Source organism: Malus domestica, chromosome 06 (assembly GCF_042453785.1).
Source record: "Malus domestica chromosome 06, GDT2T_hap1".
Classification (NCBI taxonomy): Eukaryota; Viridiplantae; Streptophyta; class Magnoliopsida; order Rosales; family Rosaceae; genus Malus; species Malus domestica.
In genome coordinates this window covers 5,897,450-5,916,998 of record NC_091666.1, presented here as the reverse complement: position 1 = coordinate 5,916,998, position 19,549 = coordinate 5,897,450, and the positions used below count along the sequence as shown (strand labels likewise).

General features: G+C 37.7%; 1 protein-coding gene and 1 pseudogene across 1 annotated transcript; both read right to left on the bottom strand.

Annotated features, from left to right (window-relative positions):
* Positions 1-5,004: 5,004 nt before the first annotated feature.
* LOC103428184 (amino acid transporter AVT6C-like) lies at positions 5,005-7,178 on the bottom strand (annotated as a pseudogene).
* A 9,280-nt stretch (positions 7,179-16,458) lies between these two features.
* On the bottom strand, positions 16,459-19,004 carry LOC103437033 (beta-amylase 3, chloroplastic). The gene is made up of 4 exons (XM_008375497.4): positions 18,318-19,004; positions 17,878-18,088; positions 17,513-17,623; positions 16,459-17,378 (listed from the first exon to the last, which is right to left on the bottom strand). Exons 1-4 carry the CDS (start codon positions 18,842-18,844, stop codon positions 16,587-16,589), a joined length of 1,641 nt encoding a protein of 546 aa, XP_008373719.2. The 5' UTR covers positions 18,845-19,004; the 3' UTR covers positions 16,459-16,586.
* Positions 19,005-19,549: the final 545 nt, after the last annotated feature.

The following is a 19,549-nucleotide window of genomic DNA, read 5'->3' as shown; positions in this document are numbered from 1 at the left end:
TTTTTACACTAAAAAGTCAATCATAATACTTTTCACTTTACCCTTTATTTTAAAGAAAACTAATGAAAATGGCTTGAAAACTTTGAGTTTTAATGATAAGGACAAAATAAAAGCTAAAGTGAATAGTACCAGGATTGACTTTTTAGTGTAAAAATGTGGTTTTTTGTTAAAGTGAACAGTACCGGGTGGTTTTCGTTAAAGTTCCCTTTATTTTATCCTTATCGTTAAAATTCAAAGTTTTCAAACATTTTTTTCATTAGTTTTCCTTTAAAAATTTTGAACCACCTTTAATTTATACTGGTTTTGTTTCTCCTGTGCTATTGGCCTTGACTTACGGAACAACTTTCAAGGGTATATTAGTCATAAGATTTGGATAGATTATAAATATTTTAGTATGCTTAACACACTTGAAGCCGCAAGCATTCATGCATGAATCTTGGCTGGATATTCTTATGCGACTAAAATATCTTGAGCTAGCTCTTGTGATATTTTGAAATATCTTGAGCTCCTCTCTCTAAAGATGAAAATATCTTCAACTGATGATTCATCTCGTCTGATATTTTTAGACCAAAATCTGTCATTTTCCATGTTTTGCATCTATGTTTTGTTCATTTACCGTTAAATCCGCGTGAAGTGATGGAACTGAAGCTTTTGTTTCAATTGATTCCCTTGTCTAGAATGTAATTGCTTGAGCACGTCAAACTGTTTATGAACTGTTGTATGGTTTTTGTTGTGCATGTTTTAAGCTTTTTATTGTACGTTAATAATGAAATGCGGCTCCATACCACTCTTCTAAAGATCTATATGTAATTGCTGGCATCAAGTGGCCACTTAATACTACAGTCTAGTGGTATTCTTCTTTTCTTGTAAGTCAGAGTTCTTAGGTTCGATTCTCGCCAAAGACAAAATTGAACCACATTTTTTTATAGCTCATTGTAAGGTTAAGCTCATTCCCAAGCTCATGTAGATAATATCATTTTTCAAAAAAAATAATAAAAAACATATGAGGCGTGCCTAGGCGGCTTTGGAAGCGGGGCATGAGTGATAACACATTTGCCCAGTGGGAGTAGGCGAAAGCTTGCCTAGACGATCGACTAGGCGTTCCTAGATCCATCAACGATCTGAAATTGAAGTCGAAGGGCTATGTCTTCTAGTTAACTGTTACAGTGCGACAGCATCTTCAGGAAGAAGATGACCATAAAGAATGTTGATGCACAAAACCAGAGGTTTTGGAACAACGTAAATCCGACCGTGAATCTGCAAAAAATGTAAATAACACAAGATGTATCGTGGTTCATCCCAAGGTTTGGGCTACGTCCACACTGATATTGTATTTATCTGAGAGATGAGGGAGAGAAACTCTGAATATGAGAGGGGATGTGAGAGGGGTGAAAAGGCTTCAGAAATGGCATCCCCTAATTGTGAGGGTGAGAAGTCATTTTATAGAATAAGAGCTCCTCACTTATTACATATTTGCCCCTTCCTTTATTACATAATTACATTTAAGTCCCCCGAGTATTTATACGAGATCTAAATACGGATGCCCTAAGACCATCTCCAACCCTGACCTTTAACCTAAAATTTCCCCTTTTTTTCTCCCCAAAATCCACTCCAACCCATGACTCAAAATTAACCTAAAACCTAAAACTCATTTGAGGGTCAAATACCAGCCCAGTTTTAGGCCACAAAGCAAAATGGGCCCCATCAACTGAGACTGGGGCTGTGAAGCCCAGTTCCATTTCCCTACTCGCCTACGCGCTTCACGCGCTAGGCATTTTCAGAAACAGAACAGTCCCACGTGGGGGTGTTCCCCTGGCTGTCAGGCGCTGTCTGTTCAATAAGTAGCCCAACGGCTACTTTTTGTAATCTAACGGCTATGTTTAAATGGGCCGTTGGTTAATCCAACGGTCCTGGTTCAATTTTTTTTTTTTTAGTTTTATATTTATATATTTATTGAATTCAACGGCTTAGATCGAATATAATCAAATCTAACGGTCCAAATTTAAATCCAACGGCTAAAATAATTAAAAAAAATTATTTAACTTAAAATTCAACCAAAAACTCTATAAATACCTATGTATTTGTTCAAACATCCACACAAAACTCACTTTTCTCCTACAATTCTTCCAATTTTTTTTTTCCTACCATTTCTTCTCATTTCCAAAATTTTCAAGATGGCAAAAGAGCATGTTAGAGGTCGTAATTGGACCTTTGATGAAGATATTGCTTTATGTTTGGCATGGATTTCTGTTAGTGAAGATGGTGCCGTCGGCACCAATCAAAATAGAAAGGATTTGTGGGGTAAAATCGTTGATAAGTTCCATGAAAACTCCAACGCCGGTCGAAGGGAAGTTGGTGGTGTTTATGATCGGTGGAAGATTATCAACAAAGCGTGCACTTTGTGGAAGGGAAGCTTGGAGAGAGCCATGATTGACATGCCTAGTGGAAGGGGCGCCTCAGAAATTGTGAGTTTCTTTGTTGATATTTTACTTGTCATGTACATAATAGTATTTTGCAACTAATTATTTTTATGTATTTGTTGCATAGGGTGACAAAGCAATGGCAATTTACAAGACAAGAACTACACCAAAAAATCAAGCTTTTAAGTTACATCATGCTTGGAACATCCTCAAGGATTGTCCGAGGTGGAGAACCGATGCAAATCAACAATGTGGAAGATTATTTCACAATGAAGCCCCACCCCCAAATGATGTCAATGAAGGTGTGAATTTTGCCGACAATGAAGGTATCGACCAAATAAGCCCAACTTCTTCTTTGCCAAGGCCCTCGGGTAGAGATAAGCAAAAGGAAGCAAAGAGAAAAGGGAAGTCCCAAGATCCGATACATTCACAATTTGTTAGCGAAATGGCAAGAATGAACGAAAACCAGTGTCGTCGGCAAGAAGAATCGGCCCAAATGTTTTTGGCCATGAAACAAGAAGGGGATAGGGAGCAAGAAAGGTACGAAACTAATTTGATAATAGAGGACCTCGATAAATACACTACAGAGAGGAAGAGATACTTACGTGGTAAGCCAAAATAAATTTTACGAAGGAATGCCACAAGAAGTATATTTCAAGATGATGATTCATCTCAAGACTATCACCCAAGTCCACCACCAAGTCAAGATGATGGATATCATTATTAGGTTTATGTAGTCTATGAGTTTTCGATTGTATTAATTGTCTTTTTTTTTTAAGTTTATGTGGTTTATTAATTGTCTTTTTTTTTTAAGTTTATGTGGTTTATTAATTGTCTTTTTTTTTAAGTTTATGTGGTTTATCATGATTTTCATGTATTGATTTAGTGATTTTTCAAAATTTATCGGAATTTAAATATTTTTAGGTTAAAATGTTCATAAAATTAATTTAGGATAGTCTACATAATTTTTTTTTTAAAAGTTAATTTAAAAAAAAATTAGCCTTAATTCATTTTTTGATAATCTGGGGCTCAAATTTTAGGCCAAAAGGGTTGGAGTAGAAAAGCTGTTTCTGGGCTAAAACCTAAATTTTCTGGGCTAAATATTTTTAGGTTTTAGGTCAGGGTTGGAGATGGTCTAAGTATGGTACAAACAGTAGTCCCCCAAGTCTTCAGTCAAGAGAGTCTTTTGGCTTGAGACTTGAAATTCAATCCATGTGTGGGCTGAAGTAACTAGATGTCGTCTAGGACTGATACTCGATATGAGGCAGTGCTCAATCTAAAATGATGCTCAACTAGAAGTAGCACATGTTGCGAGGCTGCTCTGCTTGTGGCTTATGTTGCCTTGGTTGACTCGACTTACGGCGTTGAAGGTGAGTGAGTCCCTTTTATAAATTAAGGGATCGCTCCTCAATACATACATGATGGGCTAGAATCGATGCTTGTGGCGAGGCGGTTGTTCAGTAGGCGGCGATGCTCTCTAATGATGGTGAGGGTGCTCTCTAATGATGGTGAGGGAGTCCCTTTTATAGAATAAGGGCTCGCTCTTCAATACATGAATAATGGGCTAGAGTTGATGCTCTCTAATGAAAGTAAGGGAGTCCCTTTTATAAAATAAGGGCTCACTCCTCAGTACATGAATAATGGGCTAAGTCCCCCAAGTATTTTTCATGAGGCCCAGTTGAGGCCCAATATATGGTACATTATGTAGTCCCTCAAGTCTTTGGTCAATAGAGTCTGTTGGCTGGAGACTTCAAATTGAATCCATGTATGGGCCGAAGTGGTGGTTGTTCGGAGGCGGTATTTGTATACCCTGCACTGAAGCTTTGTAGGTGAAGCTTTGCAAGTGAAGCTTTGAAGCTAGAGCTCTGTAAATGAAAGCTTTCGAAGTTAGAGCTTTTGTAAATGAAGCTTTTGAAGCTGTAACTCTGTAAATGAAGCTTTTGAAGCTAGAGCTTTTGTAAATGAAGCTTTTGAAGCTAGAGCTTTTGTAAATGAAGCTTTTGAAGCTGTAGCTCTGTAAATGAAGCTTTTGAAGCTAGAGCTTTTGTAAATGAAGTTTTTAAAGCTAGAGCTTTTGTAAATGAAGCTTTTGAAGTTGGAGCTCTGTAAATGAAGCTTTTGAAGCTAGAGCTTTTGTAAATGAAGCTTTTGATGTTGATTGACATGAGTGATGCTCATGAATGTTTATGTTGATTGACATGAGTGATGCTTATGGATGTTGTCATGAGTGATGCTCATGAATGTTGACATGAGTGATGCTCATGAATGTTGACATGAGTGATGCTCATGAATGTTTATGTATGATTGATATGAGTGATGCTCATGAATATTTATGTATGATTGACATGAGTAGTGCTCATGTATAATTTTGAAGTACTGGACGTACTTTTGATCACCTGGTTAGCGGTAATAGCGGCAGGTTGCCGAATAATTTTAGAGTACTTGGCGTACTTTTGATCACCTGGTTGGTGATAATAGTGGCAGGTTGCCGAATAATTTTGGAGTACTGGGTGTACTTTTGATCATCTGGTTGGTGCTATTTTGGGCTTATGGGCCTTCGCTCTCCACACAACATTCCAGCCCATTTATTTTGGGCTTTGCCCTTTTTTTTTTTTATTACCCTCTGATAGGGTTTACACAGATGTCTTCGAGAAATAAGAAAAATAAATTACATCGTTTTGTCTGATAAAGATAATAGAGTTCTTTATTTTCTTTAAGTGGTCGACACCTTTTTTGTTTTTCTCCCCAGACATCTTTTTCTTTTTTATATTCATTTTCTTTCCATTGCAGATTTAGATCATGGGGTTTGGTCAGTTGCTCCATTTATCCCTTTCTTTTACAGATTTGCGTATCTATTTTACAGCAAACTTCCATGTGGGTGGTCTACAAAAGCAAAAGTAGCTTCAAGTATGGCGCACACTATCCTTTGTACTTTGTCAGACGCTCCAATTTGCATCTTTTGAGGGCCCAGAATTGTACCAAGCCCTGAGCAGAAATGTTGATGCACAATTCATCCAAATTTACCCTCAGAGAAAAGTTTAAGAGAGGAAAAACCAACATCAGATAGAGGGCATAGCTTAATCTGACCGCATCATTCAGCACTGCCCCCATTGCTGAATCTGAGCTTCTATCAAAATTCACAAGTATGTCAACCACGATTGCATCCCCAAACAAAAGGTACCCAAACAGTCCAATGGAGAAGTAGATGGCTGCATAGAGCACCAATGAAATCCTGACCGTTGATATCATATCAGACGGCTTACCAAGCTCAAAGCCAATTGGGTGAACGTTGAAGTGAAAAGTGAAGGCTGTAACAAGGACTGGAACAACAGTGAAAAAGTCAAAGAAGGAGGTTTGTTTGCCCGAGCTTGGTAACAATCTTGGGGTGTTGACTTTCCCTTCAAAGATTGCATAGATCGCCATGGCAGAACTTATGCCAACAAAAACCACAGCAAGAAAAACTGATATGGCTGAACTGAACCTCAGAGACTCTTAACAAAACCAATGGCAGAAAGATGAAAATAAACGTGAATAGGAGGGCAATTTCACATGAGTTCCACCAATAGACTCCAAACCACTCTTGCAGAACACCGGAATGCCTTACTCCGACAGCCCCATTTCCAGATAGAACATCCCCAATTATAATCTGGTACATAATTAAGCACCCAAGATTAGTAATCATGACACATATCTGTGGCAACCGATCCCACCTGCCCAAAGGACTCCCTCATAACGCCGGAATACATCGTGGACTCGTCGGAATGCGTGAACCTCATCAGGAACTCCACCGAGACGTCGGCCAACAAAGCAATGATCACAATAAGCACAAAAGCCGGTATCACACCAAGCACCTTGAGAGTGGCCGGTATGGACATGATTCCGGCACCAATTATGCTCATGGACACGTTGAACACCGCCCCTGAAACAAACCTGCGCCTCACCGGCTTTCTGTCCTGCAGCAGTGGCACATGGGCTTCGACTGCCAGCAACATTCCGATGGCTGCTCGGTTTTCTTGCTCGAGAGAGAAACGCCAGGCATTTTTCGATCTCTCGGATATTTTCGCTGAGGGATTTCGTTCGTTGATGCGAATGTTGACCAAATGGTGCTAATCAAATGCTTGCTTTGATCAAACGACAGCTGATTAAATGCTTGCTTTGATCAAACGACAACTGATTAAATGCTTGCTTTGATCAAACGACAGCTGATTAAATGGCTGCGAATCAATGGTGTTGATCAAATGCTTCCTTTGATCAAACGGCAGCTGATTGAGCTTGGAAGATATTTCCTTGGGGCTCAACCCTCATCAATTGACACGTGTTGGGAATCGTGGTACAGCCACAAACCTCGAAGAGCATGCAGGTAGTAAGTCACACAAGTTCCCTTGGCTATTAAGAGCGTGGTGGCTTTACAGCTTCTTCTCGTCTATTATCTCCGTGGTTGTGCCTCTGTGTGGGTTTTTGTAAATCCACGGTGGACAGTGGTGAGGTTTTACGGTGGTGAGATGAAAAAATGTAAGAGAACCGACAGAGCTTTTCGTGTCGTTTCCCACAGACGGTGCCAAATGTTGATGCACAAAACCGGAGGTCTTGGAACAACGTAAATCCGACCGTGAATCTGCAAGAAATGTAAATAACATAAGATCTATCGTGGTTCACCCCAAGGTTTGGGCTACGCCTACACTGATATTGTATTTATCTGAGAGGTGAGGGAGAGAAACTCTGAATATGAGAGGGGATGTGAGAGAGGTGAAAAGGCTTCAGAAATGGCCTCCCCTAATTGTGGGGGTGAGGAGTTCTTTTATAGAATAATGGCTCCTCACTTATTACATATTTGCCCATTCCTTTATTACATAATTACATTTAAGTCCCCCGAGTATTTATACGAGATCTAAATACGAAGGCCCTAAGTATGGTACAAACAAAGAAAAAGATTTTTTTTTCTTTTTTCGAAAGACTTGGTCTAAAAAGACGTCATTTTAGACAATTCTTTATTTTTTTTTTAAATGACTTGATCCAAAACAACGTCGTTTTTTGTCAATTCTATTTTTTTTTTATAACCCACAATAGTCCCCTGTTTTTTTTTTTTAATAATCCACAGTTGTCCCCAATTATACTCACAATAGTCCTCAATTATTTAGGTCCCTTAAAGCTTCGCCTTACACCTCAAGACTTTAACCTAGACGGGGCTATCCATAAACGCCTTACCTACACCTCTGCCTTTGCCTTTTAAAATATTGGCTAGCATGAACGAATATCTGTAGGTATTCTATTCTTCTTTTTCTTTTTCAAATGCTTGTTTATCTGTGAAAAAAGAAACGAAACGTCGGGCCTATATCTATAATTTGGCGTGATAAGCATTGGGTGGTTTTGTTTTGAACAGTGTAGAGAAAACCCCACAAACAAGCTAGCTAGGGTTGTGTTTGGTCTATATGTGTTAGACGACACCGCATTTTTGTGGATCAGAAAATATCTCAGGAATTATAAGTTTTCTTGGCTAGTAGGTGGCTCTCTACCATATTGGTGGAGATAAACGATGTCTTTACATGACAGTTAGGGTTCGAACTTCATGGCAAATTAATTTCTAACTTAACGACAATATCAGTCAACTCAAAAAATAAAAAATAAAAAAAGGTTTTCTTGGCTTTGGTTGATTTAGGACAAAAGAGAAGTAGTATTGCTGGGAATGGCATTAGCAATTGAACATGTGGTTTCCAACAATGTCTTTGCTGCTTTCTCCTGTCTTGGATTTTATGTCTTTCCATTAAGCCCTAAACTCTGGAGTATTCAAACTTAATCGCTTCAACGACTCCGCATTTTTTATTGTTTTTGGGGAAGAAGTCCCCATTCCAGGATTTTTGGCTTTTTTCGACCAATGCCGCGTTTGCATGGATGATAGATGGGAGTCGTATATCTATTTGTGTACATATATCCTAGTTCCCACCTGTTTTTGAAATTAACCAAAATAACCTCTACATGTTGCGTGTGTTTTCATATGCCGACTGAAGTTTTAATGAGAAACATTAACTTTATTGGCTATTAATAATAATATCTGCAGTGCTCCAAACTCGAGGTAGCAAATTAACTTAGAAGTATGATATCCACACACCCCTTCTTACTTCTCTCACATCTTTTTAATTTTCGGTCGTTGAATTAAATGAATTGAAGAAGATCAAATGACAGAAATTAACAAAGGGTATGAGAGAAGTAAAAAGGGGTGTGTGGATAGCACACCCCTTAACTTATTGAGTTGTTAATGGGTACCCGTTAAGACCCGTTTAATTTGATGTACTATAATAGAGAGGTGAGATCGGAAGTGATGGTGATGGTGTAAGATGAAATCAAACTAAATGGATCTGGAGACATTCCAAATATAAGTATTATGAATGGAGTGTTCTAACGACATCAACAAAAAAAATCGCCTTTCGGAAGACACGAGTCAAGGTCTAGAAAGTAATCTGATGTCCTCAATGATAGTTTTCAATCGCGAAGGCGTTCTGCACTTGGTTCAAAATAGAAAAAATGAGTTGGAATCTTAAAGATCTAGATGTCGATATTTTTTTTCTTTTCAATCTGATGATTTGTGTGGGCATGTACTTAACAAGTCTACCATAAGTATTCTTGTGGAGATTATGAAAACCTTATCTCTTCGACGTTCTCACTCTCATATCCGATTCACCTTTATCTCAATTCACGAGGAGAACCCCAACAAATTACCAGGAAAATGAAATCCGAACGGAACTTGTTAACTAATAGGCAATTGGTTGAAAATTCACAACCAAGTGAAAACAATGAGCAGAGATAAAAAAAAAAAAAAATGGACAATTTTCACATATATTAGGGTTTCTCTTTACTAAAAATGGAACTAATTGGTGGCTTCGTTATGGCGGTCCACCTTTTCGGAAATCAGTAAGACTCAAAGGCATTTTAGCCTCCTCAAAACTATCATCTTTAGAGTTTCTAACTCTTACAGAAACACTTTCGGTTATTTGAAACCGCTTTTAGCCTCTCTCCCTTGAGTGTCATATGTGAAATCGTGCCTCAGGTCGAGTAAATAGATAACCGAAATATGATTGGACAAAGATTTCAATCCCAAATCAAACTAATATAATCTTGCAACAGAAGTAAATTAACAAAAGGATTTTTGTACCCAATGGTACGAGGAAAAAACCCAACCGGGAATAACGTCTAGAAATCCACTAAGAATAGACTATTACAAGACTCAAGAAGATAAACTCTTAAACAAGAATCTACCCAATACTTTTGTCTTGCCTTACATGGTCCTTGCTTGAACTCTCTCAAATCGATGATCCTCACGAACAAGCATGCAGCACGTAGCTTTCACTGCACACAGCTTCCAATATAGACTATGAAATATGAAGATGCAAACTAGAAATAAAAAGCTTCACAAAGTTGCTTTATCATTCTAATTTTCCATGAACTCACCTTTGCTTCTCTCAATGTAAATCTCTCAAATCAGATTTTGCAGAAGTAAGTCACAAAGGTCTTCAAGCTTTGCTTTTTTTAATCAAGAGAAATCACGTTCCAAAAAGAGTAGGAAAAAGTAGAATTGATTTTAACGTAAAAAAAAAAGAAAACAATTCTGCTAATTGATTTTATTATGAATTTCATTCCTAATAAAACTTAATCACAAAAATATAGTTTTCCTAATATGATATGCAAATGCAAATTACCTTGTAGACAAAGTCAACCCTTGATCTACTCAATCTGGATAAGTCTTGTGCCCCAAATTAATTTGCCTAAAAACTAGGCCTAAATCTACGAAACGAAGACACAATTACAAGTCTAAGAAATTAGCTAATTCCTAAGTAAATTCACATTTACAATATGCAACATATATAGTGTAAAAACACAAGCCATATAAACTACAGAACTTTTTTTTTTTTGTCACATGACTTGAAAATAGTCGAATAATTAAAATGCCGACTTGAAAAGAAACAAACAAACACAAAAAGATCTTTCATGCCATAGTAGGGAATCATGCAACAAATTAACTTGCAATAAAAAACCAAAACTATAAGAAGGGAGCCTTACATATAGAGATAAAAATATGCACAATATTTTGAGTAACTCTACTACTTTTATACATTTCAAGGAGAATAAAAACACAAAAATACCTAAAGTCCAACCAAAAAATATGGAAATAATTTTTTAAAATACTAGTCATACCCCTAATAATTTTGTTTGTTAACATAGCCCAACCTACACAACTTCAAAGAAATTAATATGCTCCATCAACTCAATTCCTCATTGACCATTTTTATGGATCACTTTCGAAACAATATGTTGAATAAATTTGTATCCTTTATTATTAGAATCAATCTAACCCCTCATCGATCCTTTTTTGCAGAATTAATTTCAAATACATGTATTGAATCAGGGTTTAGTACGCAGTTGAGATCTTCTCATGGTTTGGTCATAGCTTCCTGAAAAAATTGATCCTTAGTTAGATAAGTGAAGTATAAGAATACCAACTAAAATTTATCTTCAATACTAAAGAAGCTTGGTCTTCAGAATATACTTTTACACGGAATCAAGCTCTAATCGCATCCATGATTTACCAGAAAGCTAAGTCGAGATGGAAAGTCTCTAACTAATATTTTTATAAATCATTGAACGACAAGAATCTACTATATATATATTATCATAATTTAAGAAGGTCAAAAATTATTATAATAGTGTTTGATATATGAAACTTAATATGCTGACTAAAAATCAAAGAATTAAGCAAGTGGGCATTTACCACAGCGGTGAAAAAGGTGTTGAATTCTTGCATAACGGTGTGGGTTCAAACCCCGTCGATGACTAACCTAACATCTAATCTAACAAAATCTATCGTTTGACCAAAAAAAATAAAGAATTAATGTTTAAAGAAAAAAAAATTTGAGAATGAAAATGCATGTGTGACAACCTGTACCTAGTTCTACGATTTTATAAATTTTAAAAGTGTGAATTTACGAAAATGCCCTAGAGGTGAAGGTTTTGACTTTCATTGACCAACGTATATGATGCGAAAATTAATTTAACACACAAATTAAACCCTCTTGTATCAATTGTAGTAAAGAATGTAAGTAGGGATCGTTCTGGATGGGGGATTAGGAGGGTTTGCTAATAACCTCTAAACTGACTTAAAAACATATAAACAAAGTTAAAAACACTAAACTAGACTCAAAGAATTCAAAACAAACTCAAAAAACTCAAAACAAGCTAAAAACGCTCAAATATGCCTAAAAACACAAACTGGGCAGATTTGGACTCTAAACACACTTTTGGACGAATTTTGGTTTTAACTTGTTTCGAAATACTTAAAAACACAAACTAAATCAGTTTCTAACTAATATGACTCAACAAGGTAAAGGGGGTTTTGGTTTTGACGAATTTGAAAACAAAACAAGTAAATTAAATAACTAATGAAATCTGCACGAATTTGAGTAGATTGAATGGATGGAAGGATAGCTAGGAGGTTCTTCTCCACACATGACACACTTGCAAACAAAACGATTTCCAGTTGCTTTTCAATAAACTACGAATTCTCAACGCCCCAGATTAACTGTGAATTGCACTAATTAACCCTCAGATTTTCCTAATTTCATTGAATTGGATGCTTGCGTACAACAACCCAAAGCATTCCCCACAAGTTCCCTACATGAATTGCATAATAGAGATACAAGCAAGAATCATTAAGTTCTATGAAAATCATAAGCATTGACGAAACACTTGTAACTATGAATTGCATGAAACTTATGCCAAGAATTTACTTAACACGGTTGTGACGAGCAACCTTTACTACTTGTGAATATAAGTTCATAACGATTAGGTAAAACTCCCTTATATCCTCGCATCAGAGTTATGCATGAAAATTAAGCGTGCACTCTCAACCAACATACACAAATCAATTTTAATTCAAATGGATAAGTAAATTGAATTCACAACTTATGAATCACAACTGAAAGTAATCAAATCATATTGCAAGCATGAACATGGTTTCGAATTCCCCCTAGCTAAGAGGGGTTTAGTTACTCATAATTGCAACAAAATCAGAAAATAACAAAGTAGACATTGAAAGCAAGAACAAAGTACACCTAAAACGCTCCAAGGTTTCATGCTTGAAACGCCAAGGACCTTCGTCTTCACCACCTTGTTGCAGCACAATTGTCTAAGGATGTGTATGGATATATGGAAAGGTTATGAATGTATTTAGGATTGGTGAATGTCTCGGCCAAGGGAAGGGAGTGTATGGAGTTGTGTTTTGAGATATATGGGAAATGGATGGATGAATGGATGAATGGATGGTGCTCACGGCCAAGGAATGAAAGTGTAAGTGTATGAAGTTGTGAGATGTGAATGTAGTGTCTTTGGATGGATTTTTTCTGATCTTTTGTTATGGTGAAGGGTGGATGTATTTATAGGCTAGGGAGAGGACCACCATCTAATTAAGGTGGTAGTGATGTATGTTGTGGTAATGAGTGGATGTAATGGGTGTAGTTGATGAGTGTTTGGTAATGAGTGGATGTAGTGGGTGTAGTGGATGGATGTTTGGTAATGAGTGGATGTAATGGGTGTAGTGGATGGATATTTGTAGTTGTAGGTCAACACACTTGCACACACACATGCTGATTTCTAGCTTTCTAATCTTCAAAAACGTCCATCCTCATGTCTCCATGCTTGCACTATCCAATCTTGGCCCAAAAATGCTCCAAAATGTTCCAAATAACACTTTGTTGCCAACTTTGTTATTTGAACCTACAAACACACGAAAATAGCTTAAAGTACTAAAATAACTAGAATTAAACTAAGTAAATGCCAAGAAACAAGCTCACTAAGTTGCATAAATATGCTCCTATCAGTATAGTGAGACGTACTAAATATTTTTTTAGCGTATTCTTGAAGTACTCGACGATACGAACGCGTAAGCGCAAGCAGAAGTGAATTTGGAGTTATGGAGTTTTACGGAGCTACGAACCCGAAACTATTCTGAAGAAATAACTATTTTAATTATTTATATTATTTTATAGTACTAAATTATTAGGCCACATGTGGGTGGCTGAGTGGGGGAAAAGAAAGGAAACGAGGAAAAGAAGAAACTGAGGAGAAAGGGAGGGCTGCTGCCCAATCGAATGAGGAAGCTGAGAGGGTTGCTGCCCAATCAGGAAGATGGGAGAAGTGAGGGACCAACCAGAGAAGATAGCAAGGAGGGGAAATGAGGGAAAAGAGATGCGCCAGATCTCATTGACCCGTTTCTCCCCCATCAGACTCACTCGACCCAGAGGTTTTTCCATCATTTTTGAGTCGATTTTCCAGCGACTCGAACCTCACCACCACCTGAAAATGAATCATCATCCTTCCCTTTTTCATTTCCATGCAAAACTCAGTTCCTTTAACCCTCAATTTGAGGGGAATTGAGCCATCAAACCCGTGGGGGTTCCGAAGGTTGCCACGACGGAATCCGCCATTTCTGAAGCATTTCTCTTCAATTATCACCACCAAAACACTCCTTAAAAGGTCAAGAACAAAGCCCAATCAGTGGTTGGATCATCGGAGTTAATTTGAGGACGAAACAAAAACACCTAAATTCTAGGGTTCCGACGGGTTCACGATGATTTGGAGCTTTTCCCGGTCAAATTGGACTTGACCACAGGTATAAAACTTGATCTACTCATTGAGATCTTCATTTATGTGAATTTGAGATTTTTTAGAAAAAGTTGATTTTACCGGCGAGTCAAGACGGCCAGCAGTTGTCTGCGGTGGCGCGTGGCCGAGGCGGGTGGGCAAGGCACTCCTAACTTTCCTAGGCTGAATTTAATACCCTAATTCCCTTTGAGAAGTCCGATTGATAAAATTTCATCGGTTGATCATAGTTTTGATAGAGACCGCTACTTCATCATAATATGAATCAACGATCCGACCGTTGGATTGTCATCAAACTTTAATACATTATAGTAAGTAATATTTGAGGATATTAGGAACTTACGGATTGGGAATCAGACGTACGAATCTTCCCGAATTGGATTTGTAAGTTCATAAAATAAAACGTCAGCCGTCACTTCATTTTGGCAATTGGCGGAGATCCGACCGTCGAATCGTGGTATGATTTTAGTATGTTATTCTAGAAGCATCATGTGGATCTCTGGAAGTTACAGATTGGAAAGGTGCAGATCTTCTGGATTGAGTTATGTAGGGTTATGGACCCTACCTTTGATCAACGATTAACTTTTGGTCAATGAGTTACAAATCATTCTAGAACGTCCTTGGGGATATGTTTTATGTAAGTTACGTGTTCTATCGATAAGAACTCTGAGATGTGATTTGATAATTGTTATAGGCGACAATGGTTCGTGATGTCTCGATATTCGTGCTAGGGAGTCGTAGCGCGGATCTCAGGTGAGTGGGTCTTTTCCTTTTTATCGTGTATATATATATATATATATATATATATATATATATATATATATATATATGATTGATAATTCCACACGTGCTTTTAAATTGATTTATGCATTTTATGCCATGTCATATATATTTATATATTCTAAAATACTATGATATGGTTGAGTTTTAGATTGCATCATGGCATATCCATATGCATATTACCTACATACAATTACTGTGAATGCTTTGAGGGGCTAAGGTGAAAGAGGGACATGCAGGTAAGTTTATGTGAGTTTATTGTGTTATTTAAAATGATTGAGTTATGACATGACTAGATTTGTGTTATAGGCAACTCTGCCACTATCGTACAGACTGCAATAATAGGCGACTCCGGCACTGTCATATAGGTTGCGTATGAGTCGTACAGGTTGCATTAGGCAACTCCGACTCATGTGTCAGCATAGATTGATGAGCACCTGATTTTATTATGTTGCTACTGATATGTAATGATTTGGAATATTTACGGATTTACTATTGATTTACATTTGATTTCATGCTTATACATGGTATAATTTTCTAGAAACTATACAGGTTTTACAGCGAGGGGTTATAACATTTTAGAAGGTCTTTATTAACAATTTATTTTCAGGCCCACTCACCCTTGTTTTGTTTTCACCCCTCCAGGTTTAATAGCTGAGCTTTCTTATCAACGAGGATTCGTGGTAAATCTTGGCATTGGAGATTACCTTCAATGATATGATTCTCAATCCACTCTACTGTACTTTACTTATGCTCTGACATCATGTGTGAAATGAGTTCATTTCCGCTCATAGTGCTCTCATATTTAGGCATTTTTAGGTTTAAATTTATTCACATATTCCACACCATTACACTTTATGGTTTCGTTACCTTCCAGGTGTCGGCCAGCACCACTCGATTCGGAGTCATAATGGACAATCTGAGTCGGGATGTGTCAGTTTGGTATCAGAGCATAAGTTGGGCAGTATTGCGTTCATCACACGCATGATGTAAGCATTCTTGATTCTTGAACCTAATTTCCGAATAGGCTAGCAATAAAGGGGAGGGGATGATGTTAGACTCATAATAGGCTAGCAATAATGTTGTTCAAATTCAAGTTTGGCTAGAATCGAACTTAAGACCTCTTACAAGTGGCATATGTCCTAATTAAAAACCTTAAAAGTCAATCTAATTATCCTCATTTATGCAAATCTACGCAAATTGTAAATTAAATTTGTAAATATGTGATAACAATTTTATAAAAAATTAAGAGTAAAATAAAAGAAAATATTTTTTAGAGTAGAAAGGTTGTACAAACTTAACAACACGATTTAACGGCTATATTATTTTTGCTTTTGGTTATTTTTTTCTTCTTTTTCAAAAGATGCTATTTGAGGATTGAAACAGACATTGAATACACCTGAGTTGTGAATATCTAGTACCTGACCGCAGATTTGGAGGTAAACTCTAGCCGGTCGTTGATTTACCAAAAAAATTAGTTAAAAGAGTTAGCAAACTCGACTTAACTTTTCGATAAATCAAAGGTTGGATTAGAGCTTAATTCCATAAAACTTACTGTCAAAACCAAGTTGCTTCACAATGAAGGTGCATTCTAGTTGAAGAAGCCAGGACATGACCATGAAGAGGTTTCCACCATATATTTCATCCTATTTAAAAGACTGAACCATCATATAGGTGAGATCACACCCTACAAAAGCTTGTGATGGAACAAAATAATGAAACAAATAATTTCTAGCATCTTTACACAAGAACAGTTTCCTTGGTTTTCTCGACTTTCTTCTCTTTGATAAAACGAACAAAGAGGTCGCTTCCGGTAGAGTCGCACTCTGAAAGACTTCTGTTCCGGCCACCTTCTGCCATGCTTCTCACAAATTCAACCATGTTCCTCCAGTTATCGGCCTCGAACAATCTCTTGTTCATTCGGAGATATGTAAATGCACTTAGTGCATTGCCGGAATCTGATCTGCTTGTTGCTAAAACTTGTGCAAACGCACCAGTGTCATACCTCTCCAGGGCATTTTCTCCTGCTAGGTCAATTCCAGCACTCTTGGTCGCCATCTTTACCTGCCTCACCAGACCTTCTGGTGAGCAATTTGCATGTTCAGGCTGTTCTCTATCTTTCATTTCCATGCATGTGAAGTTTAATACAACCATGTTTTTGCTGAACATCCTGGCTGTTGGTACGTAACCATCTCTGTGTCTTGTGTTGTAGTAGCCTGCAGTTAATTCAGCCGCATGTGATCTTGATCCGTAGTGCCAGTGAATCCCAGCAATCTTTCCGGATAGTTTAGCTCCAGATCCTTGGAATACTCCTTTCGCAGCTGACAATATTCTATCTCCGTGTCTTAGTAGCTTTCCGGAGTACCATTCAAGGAAGAACTGTCCATACTCAGTGTTCCATGTTCCATCTCTTTTGAAAAATCCGGTGTCTTCAGGAAATTGATTGTACTGGCCGGAATCATGTGGTCCACTTCTTCCCCAATCTCTCTTCCCCATTGCCTCTGCTGATGCTTCCAAGGAAGCTCTCATGTACTGCTTGACATAAAAACTTGTTTAGGAATAAGGAATATCACAAAAATAAATTATCGAAATATGATGTGGTTCGGTTTAGGGTAATTTAATTGGCCAGCAGAAATGGAATAAGGGCTTCTGTTTAGAATAATTACCTTGTCATAACATTGGAATTCCCCGATTCCAGGAAACCTCCAAGTTCCGTTGCTTTCTGGATAAGCTGGATATCTGAGCTCCCCACAAGGACCCATGCCTACTTGAATTTCCTGTACAAGTAATTGGAATTGAGTTTCGAAATTTGAAACAAGTCCGTTGTAATTTGAGACGAATGTTGACATTCGTCGAATGATGCCAGTTTGTCCTAGCCCAAATTAGTTTTCTTCTGTTTGAAAATCTTTTTTTATTTTTCCAGTCGGACACCGGCAAAAATCTCTTTATGTCTAGTTTTTTGAACTTTTGAATTTCTACTACAAAAATAATAGCATAAAGTTGAGTTAACATTTTTGTTGCAGATAATTACCACAATAACGTCGCCCAAGTAGTCAATGAATCTGTCGTGGAAGCTCCTCATGTAATCGGTGTAGACCTGAATAGGAGTTCTTCCTCCGAGAACAGGCAATGAATCACATCCCAAGGATATGTACTCGGGATTCCTCCTGCCTGATTTGTCTGTGTAAACAAGGTCAGGGTTCTTGCTGACTTCTTCAAGCACCCATGGAGGTAAAGGAATGCTGAAAATTCATAAAATTTGTGCTTTAGTGAATCGCTGCATAAATCCACACTAGGTGGAGTTAGATCAAACTCTGGGCAAAAACATAGAAAGCACTTTTTGCTCATAAGCACTTTTATGTTAAGCATGTCAAGGGTTCCATTAAAAATCCAATAGCATGGCTGTTCGTGTTGTGTAAGTTATAGAGAACATTAAACATAATATACTGCAATTAGAACCACCAAACACACCTGCATGAGTCTCCAACATTTCCTCCGCACTGATGAAAAGACATGACGACTTGGATCTTCATGCCGTGCTTTTGCACCATCTGCACAAGCTCGGCATACCCTTCCCAGTTGTACTTGGAAGGTCCGTCCACCTCCACCAATCCCCACCACACATCCACCATAACTCCTTCAACCCCTGCTTGCTTCAGGGCCATCAAACTCGCATTCATTGCTCTCGGCTTATTCAAATGTCCTCCGTGATTTACCGTGTCTAGCGGAAGCATCACGTACACAGGCACCTTGTTGTCAGTGCTGGTGTGAGCAATATTGGGTAGTGCATGAAGCAACTCTCTCCTTCCATCAGAGATGGTTATTAAGTTCTTCTCGTGCAAGAGCCGTGTTTCTTGCATTGAACTCTTAGCCCGTAGACGGCATGATGGCTTGATTTGCGCAAAGCATATCGTGCCGGGGGAGTCTTCGGAGGTTTTAAGGCCCTTATGGTCTTTAAGATTGACGAACGAAGTTGAAGAACGGAGAGTTAACGTCATTGTATTTTCTGAAGTGTGTTTTGGGGTTTGAATGGAAGGGAAGGGAAGAGAGAAAAAGTGATGAAAATGGATGAAGGGGTTGCGGCCTTATTTATAAAAATAAATTCCCTCTTGAGGAATGGGCGGTTTGGTGGGATCCAGTTGAAAAGAGAAAAAGTGCAAGAGATCAAAAGCAGCTCGGCTCATATTTTATTTTATTTGTTGGTCTGACTCAGCTCACTTTTTTTTTCGGTATACGTGGTTACACCTCTTCCATTCTTACAATTTCCAGGAAAATGTGAATTTCCTTTTTGGTTACACGGAATTTTGGCGTTTAAATTAGAAGCAAATTGCAGCAGTGGTCATTTAACATTAATTGAATTGGAATAATGATCTTTTAACTAAAAAACGTGTAGTTATGTTTTTTTATCAACTTCTTCAGAACTTTTGTCAAAATGACTTACGTGCCATATACGTGAGGCTAAATCAAGGAAGAAATATAGAAAACAAAAGTGAAAATTGTTCTTAACTTTAATCCAATCGGAGTGGTTCCTGAACTTTAACCTAATTAGAGAAATGATTCATCAACCTTAACCCAATTTTTGTAATGGTTCTTCAACCATGAGTCATTTTAATGGAGGTTATGACGAAATTGACGAAAATGATCATAGCTACACATTTTGATGAGTTAAATGACCAACGGTCCAATTGCATTAAAATTAAGGA